General features: G+C 36.6%; 1 protein-coding gene across 3 annotated transcripts in view; it reads left to right on the forward strand.

Moving 5' to 3' along the window:
• rabgap1 (RAB GTPase activating protein 1) overlaps positions 1 to 19,228 on the forward strand; it is a 135,092-nt gene that overhangs the window by 58,611 nt on the left and 57,253 nt on the right. For 2 of the 3 annotated variants that reach the window (XM_079804875.1, XM_079804876.1), the window contains 3 exons: positions 43 to 211; positions 363 to 456; positions 10,249 to 10,399. In XM_079804875.1, coding sequence (XP_079661001.1) covers positions 43 to 211; positions 363 to 456; positions 10,249 to 10,399 — 414 coding nt within the window. The remainder of the gene's footprint in view (positions 1 to 42; positions 212 to 362; positions 457 to 10,248; positions 10,400 to 19,228) is intronic. The other variant, XM_079804877.1, reaches the window with a different exon arrangement.

The following is a 19,228-nucleotide window of genomic DNA, read 5'->3' on the forward strand; positions in this document are numbered from 1 at the left end:
TTATAAGATTTGTGTGTAACGGTGCCTTCACTCTGCTCTCAGATGGAGAACAAGGAGAGGAAGAGTAACTCAGACACGCTGTATGAGGTGGTGAGTCTAGAGAGCGAGACCGAGAGAGAAAGGAGGAAGACCACAGCGAGCCCCGGCATCCTGCTGTCTGGCCCTCACGGCTCTATGGTGCCCTCCCCTCCTGAGGATGATGAGGAGGAAGGTGAGCGGCCTTTTTTTTTCATTCACATTGTCATGTACATAACCTCAAGAGTCCTCCAGGAATTCATATATTTTAGCGTGTGTGGAGATTTTACTGAACCTCAGAAGCTTGTAACATCTTTCTGGCTCTTTCTCTCCCACTATCCTCACAGATAATGATGAGCCGTTGTTGAGTGGCTCTGGAGACGTGTCTAAAGAATGTGGCGAAAAAATTCTGGAAACTTGGGGAGATTTACTGTCTAAATGGTGAGTGCTTTGAAAACAAGTGGAAGTGAAGGCTCAGGGCTGAAATGTGTGAAAGTGAAGAAATTAGAACAGAACAATATTATTATTAAATATATTACTATATTGGTAACTCTTAACAATAAGGATTAATTTATTAACATAAGTTAACTTGAACTAACAATGAACAATGCATCTACAGCATTTATTAATCTTAGTTAATGTTAATCTCAACATCTGCTAATGCTGCGTTCACACCAAACGCGAATAGAGCGTCTGGCACGAGTGATTTCCATGTTAAGTCAATGGAAAGGCGCGTTGGCGCGTGTCTGGAGGTCCTGCGGCGCGATAGACGTGTTTTGCGTGGCGCGACGGACGCGATTCCGCCTCATTCGTCAGTCTTGCATGATACACGCATTATGCGCGGCGTCTGTCGCCCGAATTGAAAAATCTGAACTTTGGCATCAATTCGCGCCACGTTTACCAATCAGGAGCCTGCTTGCTGCTGTAAAGTGACGTGATGAGAAACCATGCATAATTTAAAAATACTACAATTGTGTCACAAAATGTATTTTTAAGACTTTTTCAGGTGGCTATGTAGTTATTTAAAGCTCAAATCTGTGGTTTATTTATAAAGAGAGCGCCTATTTTAAAAAAATAATCGTGTGCTTTTGGAGTTGTGAGATCCAGGCAATCACCGGGCGTTCAGCGCTCATTAATCCCGGCGAGAGCAGCCTTACCTCGGCCAGTCCTTCTGAAGTTTGCGTTGGCTCTGATGTCCTGTAGTGGTTCGTCTTGCGGGTGATCTTTGGTGTCATGAATCTACAATTTATTGTCTGCCAAATCGTTTTGACTGAGGGCAAAGAGAAGTTTCACAACTTTATTTTTTAAGATAATGTAGGAGTTGCCTGGACCACATTTGTGTGGCTATTAATGTTTTATATATATTTTTAATGAAAATGAAAAGAGGCAGAGTGGTGTTTTATGTCATATTTTTCTTGGAGCGCCTTGAACGTGCGTCTATTTCGCTTCAAACGCTCAATTTATACGCGCATCCAATTCGATGTGGACGCGTGAATGGATTCAAAATGTTCAAGCGTCAAACTAGACGCGATTTTGACGCCCTATTCGCGTTTGGTGTGAACGCAGCATAAAACATGTTTTAATATTCCAAGTTGTATCTTTAAACATTAGTTAATTCACTTTGAACTATCATGAACATTTTTATTAAATAACATTTAAAGGGATAGTTCACCCAAAAATCAAAATTACCCTGTGATTTATAGAATTAGCCTCAAGCCATCCTAGATGTAAAAAAGTCCTGGCTAATCCAAGCATTATAATGACTGTTGCTCTCTTTTTGAAGTCCATAAAAAATGCATCTGTCCGTCAAGTAACGTGCTCCACATGGCTCTGGGGGGTTAATAAAGGCCTTCTGAAGCGAATCCATGCGTTTGTGTAAGAAAAAATATCTATATTTAAAACTTTATTAGGTAAAGTTCCAGCCGATCGCCTTCCGTGGAAAAGTATTGAAAGTGCCTCTCACAATTCACGATGCTTACGTCTGACAAACGTACCAGGTAGCGTAAGCCTTTAGAACGGCAGAGGCACTTTCAACACTTTTTCCATAAATTTGAATACAGACGGCGATCGGCCGAAACTTTACTTTATAAAGTTTTAAATATGGATATTTTTCTTACACAAACGCATCGATTCACTTCAGAAGGCCTTTATTAACCCCCCAGAGCTGTGTGGAGCACGTTATTTGATGGACAGATGCACTTTTTTATGGACTTCAAAAACCGAGCAACTAAAGCCGCGTTTCCACCGAAATTACCCGGAACTATTTGTACCAGGAACTTTTTCTCCCCCAGACCTGCTACAATCTGCGTTTCCACCGCGGTCTAAAGTACCGGGGAGATTAGGCAAATTAGTCCGGTGACGTGGGAATGCGCGCGACTGCTCCTCCCCGTCACTGACGGACAGGAATCACTTTTGCGCGATACTGTCTGCAACAATAACAAGTGTAGGTGATGCAAGCAGCGCTGCTTAGGCTGATTATGTACACACATTACCAACACTGTTTATTTAAACGTGCACTTTCACCTGGTTTGACCATTTTAATGCAAAATGGGATGATGGGCAATCCAAAATCTGAATGTAATAGCTCAATTCCAAAACTAAATATTTTCTATAAAAGGATAATGAGGTTTCAGTCATTCATGACAGATGTGTGAAAAGTTAATTGAATGAAAACAATAGACTGAATTAAGCAGTTGAAAGGTACTAGACTGCACGTATTTTATTTTTTATCACAATAACATCTCTTAACATTCACAACAAAAAAAAAATCACATGACTAGTATTACAATATGCTTCATTAAATGCATAATTTTAGAGACTTCTTCCTCAAATTTGAAATGAAGCAGGACCACACTTATGGCTTCACTTAAGTTGTGGTTATAAGTTATTATACTACATTCACATAGTTATACATTTAAAAATATTATATTTGGGTTTTCTAGATATGTTTATGTGCATATTCAGAAAGACTTGCGAGCAGCAGCCCTTTTATTTGCTTACACTATATGAATATAATTAGAATGTGGTTATATAGTTAGAATGTGGAAATTAAAGACACAGTGACATTTTACACATTTGACTTTATTTTAGACAGATTAGTTCTTACAAAATTAAAATAAAAGTGTGCAAAGACAAATAAATTACTAGAACAATAAAATGAAAATATAAAATGTGAAAACAACAATATAAAAAAAAAGTGTATTTTTCAGTAACCTGTCCAAGAGCTGTGCCAACACGTACAATATATAAAGTACAAGTGTGGTAGAGCAAATGCTTCAGTCAAGCGGCTGGTCATTGTGGCTACTTCTTGAACAACTGGACAAACTGTCCAAGAACAGACAGAAACCCGGTCTGAAAGTCCCTCTGCTGCCGTCTGCTTTCTTCCGCTTCTGACTGGTGGAATACCAACTCTTGCCTCCTCATCTCTCCTCGGCCTGGCTCTCCAGTAACAGCTGAATATATTGTCTCGCTGTTCTTGTCCATGCTGCAGGACGGCCGGTTAGCATCCTCCATGTCCCTCAGTGCATCAAGAAAGTCACAGTCCCTTTTCCTTTTCTCTAAGTAGAAAAATTGCACAAAAACACATGGAAATTAATACACAAGGCAACCATGAAACAATAGAAACCATCAATTAATTATTTAAAGTGTTTTCACTACAAATAATGAACAATTGTTTGCCCAGCTTGAACAATGCCCAGTGTGCAATTTTTATCATGAGCAATTTAAGTTTACAATTAAAAACAACAAAACCATTAAGGATTACACATCAGTTTTTAAATATATACACATTTTTGTCAGCTTTATAACGTACTGGTGACCGCGGGTATAAACACGCTGGTCTCCGTTGCCTGCGATTCATCAGGGCCACTCGTTATGTCTGGAAAAGCACGTTGAAAAAAGTTACTGCCACGTGTTTAAACACTGCAACGAGTTTAATAGATGATACCAAGATGAGATATTTACCTTCAACCCACTCGGATTCCTGGATGGTTTCCAACAACGCACTAGCCGAGTCTTTCGTTACCGCTGCACCAGAAAATGACGGTCTGTGTTCCAACAACGCGTCCAGGCGGTCATACCACTTGTTGATACGCCGGTCGGAACCGCTCCGGTTGTTATGATCCTTTAATTTCTTGTAATCTTGTCTTAATTTCTTTAACTTCTCTCTGCACTTTTTTCCAGTGTGACTGGAACCGAGTCGATATCTTCAGGTAACGTTATACCTTTTCATTGCGGGTCGCCGTTTCCAGTTCCCACTGGATGTCCTCCTCCGCATATATGCTCAATAAAGCCTGAACCTCGTCGTCTGTCCATCGGTCGAATTTTTTGTTGAACTCCATTGTTGCAAAAAAAATATTTACTGAACGCAAAACCCACGGAACCCACCTCGCAAAAGACTTGTAAATATGGCGGTGGAAAAAAAAAAATGCTGTGTGAGCTCAACCAATCAGCATGTTCAGCACCCAAGTCCCACCCCCGAAAGTTCAGGAACTTTTGAAAAGTCCCACCTCGCAAGCAGGGCCGTTTGGAGGGGGAAATATTTACCCGGAACTTCATTTAGACCCTGGTTCCTGCGGTCGAAACACACCGAGTTCCCCCCCAAAGTTCCTGGTTCCGGGGTAAAGTTCCTGCGGTGGAAACGTGGCTTAATACTGCCATTATAAATCTTGGATTAGCCAGGACTTTTTAAAAATAACTCCGATTTTATTCGTCTGAAAGAAGAGTATCATATACACTTTTCTTTGTCATAGTTCACAATTTATGCATGCAGTACAACAGCAAAAACTGTGAGGAAAAGTAAATGTTACATTTGTTTTTATATATATATATATATAGCCTACATTTATAAAGTCAAGCTGCAATATCAGCCGCCTTAACCTTACAGCATACAGATATATACAAATCCATTCAGAATTATTAAACACAGTTAAATACAATTTAAATATAAAATAGTCTAAAAGTGCTGAATATGGCGATTTGAAGGCTGCTCAAGATCATCAGTTAACAGTTCCTCTGTCAGATTGAGTTTTTGTGTCTGTGCTTGGAGTATCTGATGCCCATATGTGTACATAAACACCACTGACCCTCGCAAACTCCTAAATAAAACACTCACCAGACATGCTAGCATACTGAAATGTGATCGTGGAAAAACTATCAGAGCGCATATGTAACCGGTCCTTCTACTCGACCCTCTCTGAGCGGGATTCGAACAGAGGTCTCCGCTAACAAGGACGAAATAGGACATTAGCATGACCGCATCCAGCTACTCTCGGTAAAATAATCGCCCATATCGGACTAGATTTGAGCTCGCTGAAATATACCTGTGCGACTTATGACTGGTTTTGTGGTCCAGGATCACATATGCTGATTTACTGCTCAATAAATAATTATTCTTATTATCAAAGTTGAAAACAGTTGTGCTGCTTCATATTTTTGCGAAAACCATCGTTCATAATTGTTTGAAAGTTCAAAAGAACAGCATTTATTTGAAATATAAATCTTTTGTAGCATTTTAAATGTCTTTATTCTCACTTTTGATCAATTTAATGCATCCTTGCTGAATAAATAAATATTACCCCCCCACCCCCCCAAAAAAGAAACTTTAAAAAAGTAGTGAATCTTTTTTTACTTGCATTTTGTAAGGTGTTAATTTTAGACCCTGCCAAGCCACTGGTGAAAATGTATGAAAGTATTTGCAGGAAAATTATTCTTAGCCGCAATACTGTTGTTTAAGAGCCGTGGGTCGAATACAAAGCTTGTACAGATTCCTGTAGAGATTAATTGTTGCACATTAGCATATGCACTTTTAGATTAGAGGTTGTCTTGTTTGCCTCTTTCTTCCTGACAGCGTTGAACTGCTGCCGTATGCCTTCTATGCAGAGAAGCGCTATAAAACAAGCCGAAAATCAAGAGTTCTCGTCCCACACAATCTAATTTTTTTTTCTATCTCCAACCAAAAAAAATTCTCTACATGCACACACACACACCATTTCTAATTTAAGAACTCATTCATGGGAGGGAAATGAGAGAGATATTTTAATGTGGAGCAGTAGAAGAGACTGGGGGATGAGCGAATGGTCAAATACAGATAAGGGTCTTATTAAGATTATTTCCCGCTCCCATTACTCTTATTGTTGTTAATCAAAACCTCGAGATGAATTCAATTAAAAATCCCAGGAATTTAATTACAGGCTTGCGACTGTCTCTGCACCCTGAAGAACACAGCTGTGTCTTTGTGTGTGTTGTGCTCACATCTGCATCTACTCCCTAATTTTCCTCCTCTTTAAGCCCTTGGCTTTCCTTGTTTGGAAGCTGAGATTTACAGTCATTCTGTTGTTAAAGGGGTCATGGACATGGATTTTTAATTATTTTATGTTCCTTGAGGTTCACTTATAATGTCTCTGTCTGAAATTATCCATTTTTAATGGGCGGCTCTTTGAAGGCTTGTCAGTAAATGCCTACTGTTATGATTGGCTATTGTACCTGAGTAAGTGTTGAAAACATTATCCATATAAAACCTGCTGCTTCGTCTTTCAACAAAAGCTTCTTTGCTAACTCTCCATTACACCGTGCCTAGTTTACAAAAACAAAATGCTCCGAACAAACATAATCCTTTGACACAATCCAGGACGCCATTAAAATAAACCATCAACTTGTTTCCGATGCTGGGATCTTTCTAAAGTCTGTACATAGAGCTTTTTTAAGCAATGAAACTTGTAGGATATTTTAGTGGTACAAAGACGTTAAAAGATCAAGGCAAATTTGAATTTTCATGTCATGACCCCTTTAAATTAATTGATTTAATGTGTTGTGTATTGATCACCCTTGATTTAAAGACAAAGTATTTTTCAAACCATTTTCACTCTAGTATTTATTAAGTACTCTTATATTTAACTCTAGTTTTTAATGTTTTGGTAGTTTGTGCTCTTGGCTCTGTAAGCGTCCTTTATAGTTGAGTTTATACTGAGTAATCGACACAACTGTGAACATCATCTCTGGAGTTCTTAGAGCAAACTGTTGTGATTCCTTCTAAACTGCTCTAGTATGGAAAATGGAGCGTAATTATGAAAACTACTGGCAGTGTAAATACAATGTGAGTCACACTTGCCTGTGTGGTTGCTAAAGTGTTTTTTAGCATGTTTTAATGGTGTTCTGGGTGCTTGCATGTCCCAAGTCAAAGGATTCCACATCTAGAAGCTGATGATTTATTAAAAGCTTTTTAAACTGGGTCCACAAGGGAAGTGATAGAGAGTTCATGGGAAATTTGAGAAGAGATCATAGTTAACATATTAAATGTTTTAATAAATATGCTTACAATATAGTATGTTTAAAAACATTTGCTTTGGAACAATATTTTTGTTAAATATTTAGTCATATTTATTTATAATGATATATATTTTACATATAATAAATACATTTAATTCGAAGATTTTTTTTAAAATTCAGATTAATCCATCTAATTTTAGTATATAGAACAAAGATATGCTGTCAATTTAAGATTGAAGACTGGAGTAATGGCTGCTGAATATATCATAGTTATAAAATACATTTTTAAAATAATTTTAAGAAAAGCTATTTGGTGAAAAAAATGCAGGCTTGCCTTGGTGAGCCTAAGAAATCTGCTTAAAAGTTTGGCCCCACTTTATATTCGGTGGCCTTAACTACTATGTACTAACATCAAAAATAAGTACAATGTAATTTCTGATCATATTGGGTTGCAAAACACCTTTGCTGATATTGAGGTGGGATACAGGTAAACTTATGGACAGGTGTGGTGGTATGGGTAAGTTTAAGGGTCGGGTTAGGTGTAAAGGAAGTGTCAACAGTTTAATTACAAATGTAATTACAGAAGTTAATTACAGATGTAATCACATGAAGGTATTTTTAAAAATGTAAGTACAATGTAAAAACATGTATGTACACAATAAGTGCAATGTATCAAATTATTAATTAAAATGTTAGTACATAGTAGTTAAGGCCACCTAATATAAAGTGGGTCCAAAAGTTTTCTCACCATATAAATCTCTATGCATGAAAATATACAGGTGCCTTTAATCGAATTTGTGGCATCAGAAAGTTTGCCATCTTATTTCCATCACAAGTTGGTCAAGTTATTTAAATGCATAAAATTCATATTAATCGATTCACACACATGACATTTGTGAATAAAATTGTTTTAGATGAATAGGTCAAATAAGCTCCCGGTCTTTGATGTTAGTGCTTCCTGGTACAAGAACATTTGGTTTAAGTGCATATTGCATTAATAAACACATTTGCTATTTCCAAAAAAAAAAGAAAAAAGGAAAAGATTCTACTGATTTTGTATTTGCACAACATGATTTTCACGCATATGAGAGTATAATGTCATGTCATTGACCAATGTGTTGCACTGAACAAAGTTCTTCTTATTGGAGGAAACAGTTTACCGTTATAATCCCAATTGAGTTTGTCAGTTTTGAGTGATTGGCAGAGTAATATCAGTGGTAAAAATCCCAGAGGGAAGGTTTGTGCACACTACAACACAGTGAAAGTATGCACTTTCCCTTTAATCAGCAAGGAAAATGGGCACCAGTGACATTTAAGACATTCCATAAACAAATACAAATAAATGCTGGAAAACGTGCAGACCACTTCGGAGATTGTGCCTCTAGCAGGTTAACATTGTCTTATATAAACAAATCTTTAGTAAAAGGTCCTATATGGAATAAATTACACACCAGAATGACACATCTGTCTGTGTGGCAGAGTGTGTATCACTAATTCCTACTTTATATAGTCTCCATGTAATAACATTTACTGTTTTTACTGTGTTTTTGGTTAAATAAATGCCTTGGCGAGCGTAAGGGACTTCTTTCAAAAACATTACAAAAAATCTTACCAACCCCAAACTTTTAAGCATTAGTATAATGTTCTTCTTAATAGTTTTTTTACACAGTATAAATGGGTCACTATACATGAAAATTTTGTTTTGGACCCTACTGTCTTTCATTGTATGGACAAAAACATCAGAATATTTTCTTTCGTGTTGTTCAAATTTTTGCAATAGCTTTTTTTTAGACATACCGATTATTCTGTGATCAATCTGTTTTGCAATTCTTGATGCTTTTCTTGCAATTCTTGATGTTTTTATTTCTGTGAACTATGGAGCTAGTGCAAACATATTAGGGGTGGAACGGTTTAAATTACTCACGGTTCGATTTGTAAATCGATTAATCACGATTAATCACATACAAAATAAAAGTTTGTGTTTACATAGTATATGTGTGTGTACTGTGTATAATTATGTATATATAAATACTAAATAAAAGAGATCATACAAAATGCATGTTATTTTTTATTTAGTACTGTCCTGAATAAGATATTTTACATTTTTTTACAACCAGTCCACAACACAAAAAAATTGCTGAATTTATTAAAAACAACCCCGATCGAAAGTTTATGAACCATTGATTCTCAATACTGTGTCTCGTTCCCTGGATGATCCATGGCTGTTTTTTTGTTTTGTGATGGTTTTTCATGAGTCCCTTGTTTGTCTTGACTCTTGAGTAGTAAAACTGCCCAATGTTCTTCAGAAAAATCCTCCAGGTCCTTCACATTCTTCAGTTTTCCAGCTTCGTTTTGCATATTTGAACCCTCTCCAGCAGGGACTGTATGATTTTGAGATCTATCTTTTCACACTGAGGACAATTGAGGGACTCAAACACAACTACTAAAAAAGGTTGAAAAGTTCACTGATGTTCCAGAAGGAAACACGATGCATTAAGAGCTGGGGGTGAAGTTAGTATTTCCAACTTCTTTTTACTTCTATGCGAAGAACGATAAAAAAACTTAAATGCGATTTCTATCAGAGCATTGAATCACGTTCAGTCTCCTGTATGTTACGTGTGCACATGCACAAACAGTAAGGTGCAGCCTGCAGCTCACTTAACGGCCACTGGTGTCGCTAATATCCAGGGTTTCTGAATTCTACATATAGCCCCTTTATTTTGGCGGAATTTCATGGGCAAAAAATGTCCATTGTCAATAGTGTATCTATGAAATAGAATAAAATTTGCACCTTAAATTTGGAGAGAAAAAAAAATGGGAAGAATACAGATCACATTGTTTGTTAATACGAAGTTACAAATTCACAACACATGCAACAAATACCTTCATTGTTTCACAGTCTTAAATGTGAGGGTTGTTAATAATTTGTAACCATGAGTCCCTGTTGGTTTTGTAATGTTTCATCAGGCATCTGAACTTGGCTGTGCGACCCAAACAGCTGCCGGCACTGGTCCGCAGTGGTGTACCAGAGGCCTTGAGAGGGGAGGTGTGGCAGCTACTGGCCGGATGTCATAACAATGACCATCTGGTGGAGGAGTACCGTACACTTATCACTAAGGTAGGCATACAGTTCCCATCCTCTTCATCGCACCAGAGGCACATTTAATCAAATAATGCAAAGCAAAGGACTGACTCTAATGCATCTTCTCCATTATATGCTTTGTTTGGTTGGATCAGAAGTTTTGATGAACTATCTTAATGAATAATTCATCCAAATGATTTTTCAGCCTCTAACCTTGAGTAGGCCTTAAACTATTTGTGCTATTTTGAGTGATATGACTTAAGGAGAGATGTGCTATTACTTTTTTAAGCTGTTTTTTTGACAATAAATGGGATGATTTGCTGTCAGAAATGACTAATGTCCATCATAATAAATAACAAGAGCATCTGCAGTATTTTTAGAAGAGGTTACCGGTTAAAGAATGTATGGCTTTGTTGTATCAAGTTTCAAGTTAGTCAAGTGAATTCGCTAGGTTTACAAACAGAAAGCTGCTTGGTTTGAAAATGACTGCATGTGTGATCTGTGCTTCATATATTGCGTCACAATTAACAAGGATAATGGACCTTTTTACCTGCGTGTGACCCCATGTATAATCTAAACATCTCCCTCCTACTTGGACACTTTTGAAGCAAGTTTGTACTGCAGAGGCCACAGGAAATGATTGGAACGAGAGGATAGGGATGGGATCAGTACATTGCAAGCAGACTCAAACTCGAGTCATCCTAATGAGCACCACAGCTCGATGCATCGTGGTTCCAACAGGGTTGTCAAGTATTTTTGCACTATTCTGTTCACAGTTTTTAGCATTAAATCTGATTATTATACTTAATCTGACCAACAAATGTTAATTCCGAAATGAAGGACTATCTTTCCAGATTCAAAGAATTTGTTTTGGACATCAAAACCGTTTCTTGGGGAAAATGCTATGATTATGTCTCCACTGTACAAGGAAGGAGAGAGTACACATGACACACTATCATGAGGTAATCTGTATTAATGGATGGAGACGGCACAGAGATCCTGAGAGCCGCTCGATAGCCAAGCAATGACTGATGCTTTTTATAAGATTAGTCGTAGCATTGGATTGCTAATGGCTGAATAATGCGTATGAGAAAGCAGGACTCGAGTACAAAGAGTTGTTTCTTTCTCAAAGGGGTTGTGAACTGCATTGTTTTATAATGTTTCCTGGAGTGCACTTATAATGATAGTATGGTTTTTACATCAAAAATAGTCACAATTTAGAAATAAAAGGCATTTTTCCTACCCTTATTTTAGCCCTCTGATTTGAACGCTCTGTTTGATGGGGCGTGTCTCCTGTGATACTTCGGTGTAAATGCCTCTGCTTTGATTGGCTTACATTTTTGCATATGAAATAAGTATTAAATGTGGGGCTCGGTCAAACTTTTAGCACGTTTTTGACATGAAAGGTTGCAGTGATGAGCATCGTAGCCGATTACACATGTTGAGCGCATGAATGCTGTGATCTCGTCATTGCAACTCAATTTCTGCACACTAACAAAGGCTTTCATCATAACTAACAGTGCAAACACATTGTGAATAAGAGATTTGTTGAATATAATGGGAGTTTTGGCACAAGTCCAGAACTCAGTCACTTATGAACATGTACTTTTTGATTGACAGCTCCAGCGATTCTTTGATTGCTTTCTATATGTAATTTCATCACAGTTTAAATAACAGATAATTTTCATCCTACTAAGATAAACAATGTGAATTTGACCATTTAGTCACTGGTTTGATTTACTGACACAAAGACAAAGAACATCTGACTGTACATGAATCATTACATATCAGAAATCACTGGTCACAGATCAGGCATTAGAATTACCATGGTTACTTGTTGTTGCTGTACTATCGAGTCCATATCGTAAAAGTCTGTTTGCAAAACCTGTGCCGAAGTTTGATTTACCAAATAATCCACAGTGAAATGTACAGTATACAAATAAATAATGCTCAACTGACACATCCACATTGTTGAAAATAAACATTCCTAGCATTAGGATCCATTAGAAGGTAATGTTATTTTTAGTCCAGTGATTCTGTATCGCTCTTCTCTCCTCGTCATCACCACACCAGTGGGCAGGGCCAAAGTTGCAATGATGAAGTAGGCATTGATTTTCTTCTGCAGTGGTGGTCTTTTCACCTATCTATAGATAGGCACATTCCACAACGAGTCATTCTCTGGGCTTGGTTTCAATAAAAGCTGTTTTTGTACTAACAAGGACATTTTCAGTTCTGAAGCGTACAGGACATTCTTATACTATGATGACCTCTTATATGTCAAAAGCTCAGGGGAAATTTTATTTCTCAGTTCATGACCCCTTTAAACCTCTTTGTCTATTCAGAGTAGGGATGCTAACGATAAATCGTCCAACATTGAATGGTCGATAATGAATCGATAACTTGATTATGGATGGTCGATTAAGCAAGGTTATGATTAGAGTGCGTAGTTTGGCTCATTAATATGATTCAGACTTTAAAAGTGCATTAAAATCGAAACAATACAAAGTCCTTGACATGGAAAGCAATAGAAATTTAGTAAGAGAGTCAAATATTTCATCATATATTGTGCTCTGTAGTTTTTATAGGGCTTTGGGAGCCTATCTCTTGTCTCATACATTAATGTTTTCTTCCAATATTTCAAAGCAACTGAAACAGTTTGTTAATGGTCAGAAAAGCGAATGATATCTTCCACACGAGCAAAACTTTTATATTAGCAGTTGCGCTGTGGGAAAAGCGAAACTGAATTACCGGCGCCTATGAAATACTACGGAGCCCTGCACATGACATGCTGAAAATAGAAATAAAAAATTAGGGCCGTCAATCGATTAAACATTTTAATCTAATTAATTACATACTCTATGATTAATTAATCTAAATTAATCGCATGCATAATTTTAGCTGTGAAAGTATTTTAAATATTTCAATTCAAATGAATCAATGAATAATCAGCATTAGTGACATTAAAGTACAAAAACTCTTTTATTATTAATTTCACTGTTCAAATATTGGCCATAACAATAAACAATATGACCTAATATGCTGAGGAAATAAATTAAAAAGTGCTTCAGGAAGAAGATTTTTTTCACTGTACATACAATCAGGGCTTGACATTAAATTTTTTGCTCACCAGCCACTGTGGCTAGTGGTTTTCCAAAGTCACTAGCCACTCAGCATTTTCACTGGCCACAATTTTGCTGCTTGGAAATGACATTTTATATGATTAAAGTTGAATTTGGCATGCTTAAATTAATAGATTTTGAGTCATTTTACTTGATTTAGAAGATTTAAAACCCTTTCAAACTTTCAATGCAGAGTGACCACCCAAATCAAGACTACATTGTATATCAGCTGGTATGCAGGTGGGCAAGGGGTGGGCAATATGGCTAATATGCAGGGCCGTGCAGAGAGTTCGTCAGGGGCAGGGGCTCAAATGTAAAAAAGGGGCAAAATATATATATATATATACCCTGTTCGGCCGAACCAGCCTCTTACTGCATTTCGTTGCCTTGTACCTGTACTTGTGTAATGACAATAAAGTTGAATCTAATCTAATCTAATACACACACACATATATATATATATATATATATATATATATATATGTATATGTATATATATCCTTATGCTCAGCAAGCCTGCATTTATTTAATCAAAAATACAGAAAAAACAGTAGCCTAATATTGTGAAATATTATTACATTGTGTTCTTTTTAACTTTTTATTAATTAAAGAATCTTGAAAATAGTATCACAGTTTCCATCATTGACATTAAAGCCTCATATTAGAATGATTTCTGAATGATCATGTGACACTGAAGAGTGGAGTAATGATGCTGAAAATACAGCTGTGATCACAGGAATAAATTATATTTTAAATTATTTTAAAATAGAAAACCATTATTTTAATAATATTTCACAATATTGCTGTTTTTTATCAAATAAATGCAGGCTTGATGAACATAAGAGACTTTCATAATGCTGCATAATATTCAAAAATGGTAATATAATAAAGTCCTTTCACGTAACCATTTCGCCTGCCTACACTTCACATAGGCCTGTATAGGTGCCGGTGGCACGTGGGGTTTGTTAACTTTGATAGTTTCATGAAATAGTAAACGGTGTATCAATATACATAAATACAAGTGAATTTAACACTTACCATTAATGCGACTTTTGCTGCTGCTGCATGGTTTTGTGCAGGGATTTGTTTGTTAAAATCCATTTTGTCAGTGATGCAATTTATAAAATGAGACAAACCGCAGGAAATCGTTCCACAAACGTTAGTTCGTCTGTCCGTGTCATTTTCAACCGATTTCTGAATAAGAACAGAAAATTACCGCTCCGCTTCACATCGCCCAATGGAATTTGAACTTGCTTTGCCAGATCACGATTGGTTGGTGTATATACATGACAAACGGGCATTGGTGAATTGTGTAATACTTTAAAATATATAATATATAGATTTGTAATTAAATCAACACATTAGCTTTGATTATGGATGAAAAAAAAATATTGGTTTACTTTTTTCCCGTAAGGCCACACACTCTCTGAAAGGACCATATTTGGCTCGAGAGCCGCTTCCGAACAGAGGAAAATCAGCTGTCAATCAAAACGCACGCGACCCATAGCAACGTGTTACGGCAACGCCTCAACAGAAATTGTCCGACTTTTGAGCCGTTCGTTACCATTGTATACATTGTCATGTTATAATAATTACATTTATTTCGTTTTATTGACCACGATATTATCATTGATATTTGTCTGAGAGGGGCACTTTTGATTCATTTTGAAAAAGGGCAGGGGCTCGAGCACCCAAAGCCCCCCCCCCTCTGCACGTGCCTGCTAATATGAGAAATTGAATATAGGCTACATAAAAGAACAAAAGCAAAGTACAAAAACAATAATACATTTCATTAAAAAAATATACTGATACAGTAGGTTTATTTAATATGTATACATTTATTTAACACCTGTAGTTGTTTGATTAACATTAATGACAGACAGGTATTCATTTGGGCTGCTGAATGCATGGACGTTGTAACGGGTAGGAATATAGTGTGGCCCCTTTAAGAGTGCGCGCTCCCTGTTGAGAATGCGTATCAATAGTACAAGTGTGCAGTGTCGTGGAATGTATACGCTACGCAGTTTTTCGCGTGCATATGATACGCACTTTATGGCGTGTATATGACACGCTCTTGGGTAGAATAGCGGACGTTGCAGGACATCGCAGACGACTTTATTTTTATCAGCACTTCCATCAGGCCGTTTTTATATAGGCTACGTAAATGTTCCAATCAATGATCCAGGCAGAGCCGGCCCAGCCACTAAGCGAACCTTGCAATTGCAAAGGGCCCCGTGGCCAGCAGAGGGCCCCCTAGAGTCATTGCTGAAAAAAAATCATACATCAAAAGTAACATAAAATAAATAAATAAAAATAAAGAAAGAAATGGGCCTACAGTGCTCTTTATCAGGCATCATGATAAGCACAGTTGTTATTTATTTAGTTCTTTATTATGGCGAGTTCCCCGCTAATCTTGACCCCTGACTGACCCTGTGATGTCAGTCACATCATGTCACTCGTCAGTCAGTGACTCCGACGTCGACGATGTCTGACAACAAGAAACGAAAATATCTTTCTGGCCATGAAAAACGACAAAAGAAGAGGCTGGAAGAAGAAAAGAAGCAAGAAGATAAAGGTACGTAAACCTGTAGGCTTAATTTTCCGATACCTATGTATGTATGGATAATCTGCAGTCTAAATATAAGTTAGTCTCTCTCGCTCGCAGTATAGCGAGGCGGTTGTTATAGCGAATAAAAACCGCCTCGCAGCTCGCTATAGATTATCCCTCTTATTACATGGATACCTACCAAATCAATAAATAATTTGACACAAAATATTGATTGAAAAAGGAGTTTATTGATTTAAAAACGATTGTTGCTTCCGCTAAAGAAAATAGTCCGTTCCGCGTCCATAGCAACGATCTGCTCAACGGTGTGTTATAGCTACTTCACAGCGGGCTGTTATCAAGACGTAACAGACCCGCATTCTACATTGGAATTCAACCAAGCCATGTTATAAATGCTAATAACATGCTGCAAAAAATTAGTTTAGTATTATACCATTTGTTGTGATGTTAAAGCATTTAACAGAACAATACAACCCCAGTTTGGCTTCTTCACTAAAGGGCTAACATTAATTTACTCCTTATGTCCCCTTTCCAGGGGCACTATTAAAGTATATGCTGCCAGTAAGCAAAGCTCCAGCTGTTGGTGAGTATAAAGGTACTGTAAAATGATAACCTTCTGCATTTTAAAAAATTAAGTCTAACTTTATGTATAATTATTTTCTTTATTGCAGCTCCATCAACCACTTCTTTTCCTGGTTCACAACACAGTCATGTCACCCAAGAAGACACAAATACACAAGTTTGGATTTTAATAGTTCTATTGAAATGTTACCTAATTCTTATTATTGTTACTTTTAATCTTGTTTGTGGTGTTTTAGATATTGTTAATTTTGTTTATTTGAAAAGTTAAAACATTTAAATGTTCTATTTATTATTTTATATAATAGTTTATTTAAATGTATTAAATATTACTCTATTTGCTCTATTTCATTTCAATTATATATAGGCTGTTGTTTGTGCCTCTTAAACTCTTGTGTCAATTAAAAATGTTTCTTTGATTGTCAGTGAAAATCACTTTATCAGTCTTTTTATTCAGCAAGTTCAGCAGTGTGTTCATTGCACTGCACTGCCATTCAGCTCAGTGGTATCATAATTTTACTGTTAGACATCAAACATGGAACTCAACTCAAGAACTCAAGGTCTTTTATTGTCATTCTGTACATGTTGCCACATAAGAACGAAATACGTACTCAGGACCAGCAGCGTAAAAAAAGGAAATTAGCATACAGTATACATAGAATAATTAAAACATAATTTAATAGACTAAAAAATAAAATAAAAACATAGTAGATATAATATGTACAGTATAGTTATAAGGTAGTCATTGCTTTTCTTTAGGCCTTACTTAAAACGGTCAAAGGGGCCTCCAACCAAATTTTGCTTAGGGCCCCCAAAGGTCTAGGGCCGGCTCTGGATCCAGGCAGTGCGTTCTCGTCTCCCTCCTTCATTTTACAGCTCAGGGTCAAAGTCCAATACAGAATGGATTAATCTGCGTTATTTTTTTTAAAAGCCCTAAAAAAATATATATATTATACAACTTTTTAATTCATTTAATTTATGTGTTCCCTTGTTAAATTAAAACTAAGGAACACATTTAGTACAATGTGGCTATGCTTTAACTAAAATGAGGGAACGAATTCTTAATTCGTGGCCTCAATATTTTTCATTTTCCCCTGGCATATCATGTCTAGTACTGTTCTATACAAATAACCTTGACGTGCCTTACCTTGTCTAACATGCACAAACTGTGTTAAAATTTAATGTGAAGAGGGATTAAAAGACTGATTTTCAGGAAGAAAATAAGCAAAAATAAACGGATGAAACGCTGAGGATTTGGGAAAAAGAAACAAGAGATTCCATATTCAGGGAAATACCTCACAAAATATTGTAAAATTCGTGGAAATTCGGGTGACCTACCTGCAAAACGGAATACAATGCCGCATATGGCTTAATTATAATTTATAGGCTCACATACCTCTCTCATTTGACATGAATCCAAATATTTCCATGTTCGCGATGTAACATTTGTCTGCTAACCAATTATTTATTTTGTAAACAAAGCTTTGTACTTCACTCGTGTCCTAATATTCATGTAAAAAAACATTCATATGCGCAAAAATGTGCCCTACCACAGCTGATGGGTAGCAGTTAGGACATGTAAATGTAATGTAATGTGACTTTGCATCCAAAACAAGTGCAAAAGCTTTGTGGCTTAGTGTTTTTCATTTGGATGTGATTCTGTACACGCTTTACTTTAGAGAACATAAATAAACCAGCAGCAGCATCATGTTTGCACTTTAGCTTCCCGTTTGACCATTCTGCATGTGAACTCAGTTGGTGCATGTATAGCCGTGCTACTTGACCCCTTTGTTTTAACCCGAGGGATGCATTTCAATATACTGTATCTTGTCCATCATTTCACCATGTCCCCAAGGTGCCTTACAGTGGTTTGGTTATTTCCATGAAAACCGGAGCTTTTACTGTGCTGAAGTTTCAGCTTTTTCCCAAACAACATTGAAGAGCACTATTCTCAGAAATCTGTGAGCCTGTAACCCGTCCCATTTCTGCCTTAATGTGATTTGTCTCGAATGTGAAAGCTGGTTGTCTCTTGTTAAGGCCTTGCTTTTCATTGCACTTCTCAATGTTCATTATGGCTTCCTTTATTCTATGTGACTAGAAAAGGCTTGAACTTCACCGACTGGACACAAGTCAAGGGACGTTCACACTGGCAATGATTTGCACTGACAGAAGCGACCGTAAATCATGCTTTTTCAGTGAGAGATGGTGATTTGAAGCGGAATACGTGAGGTGACATTCAAAGCAATACCAAACAAAGCAATGCAAATGGTAAAATGGCAAAGGTTATGAGGAAAATGTACAATGATTTTTAAAATGATTTTCTTTCCCAGAAATCCATGTAGTGACAAATTATTACTTAATATAAATAATTAATTAATGTTTGTTTTTTGCAGGTGTAGTTTCACAGATATATAAGTGTGTGTGTGTATGGCTTTTTTTTTATTTGATATACCATATTGGCTGATATTTGTTTATTTATTTGAATGTAATGGTATCGGCTAATATTGGATAATTTTTTACTTTCACATTATCTTTGCTGTTATTTAATGCTCATTCAAAGTAATTTTTAATTTCAGTTATAAATTAATAACATTGTTATAT

Source organism: Gobio gobio (genome assembly GCF_949357685.1).
Source record: "Gobio gobio genome assembly, chromosome: 22".
Taxonomy (NCBI): domain Eukaryota; kingdom Metazoa; phylum Chordata; class Actinopteri; order Cypriniformes; family Gobionidae; genus Gobio; species Gobio gobio.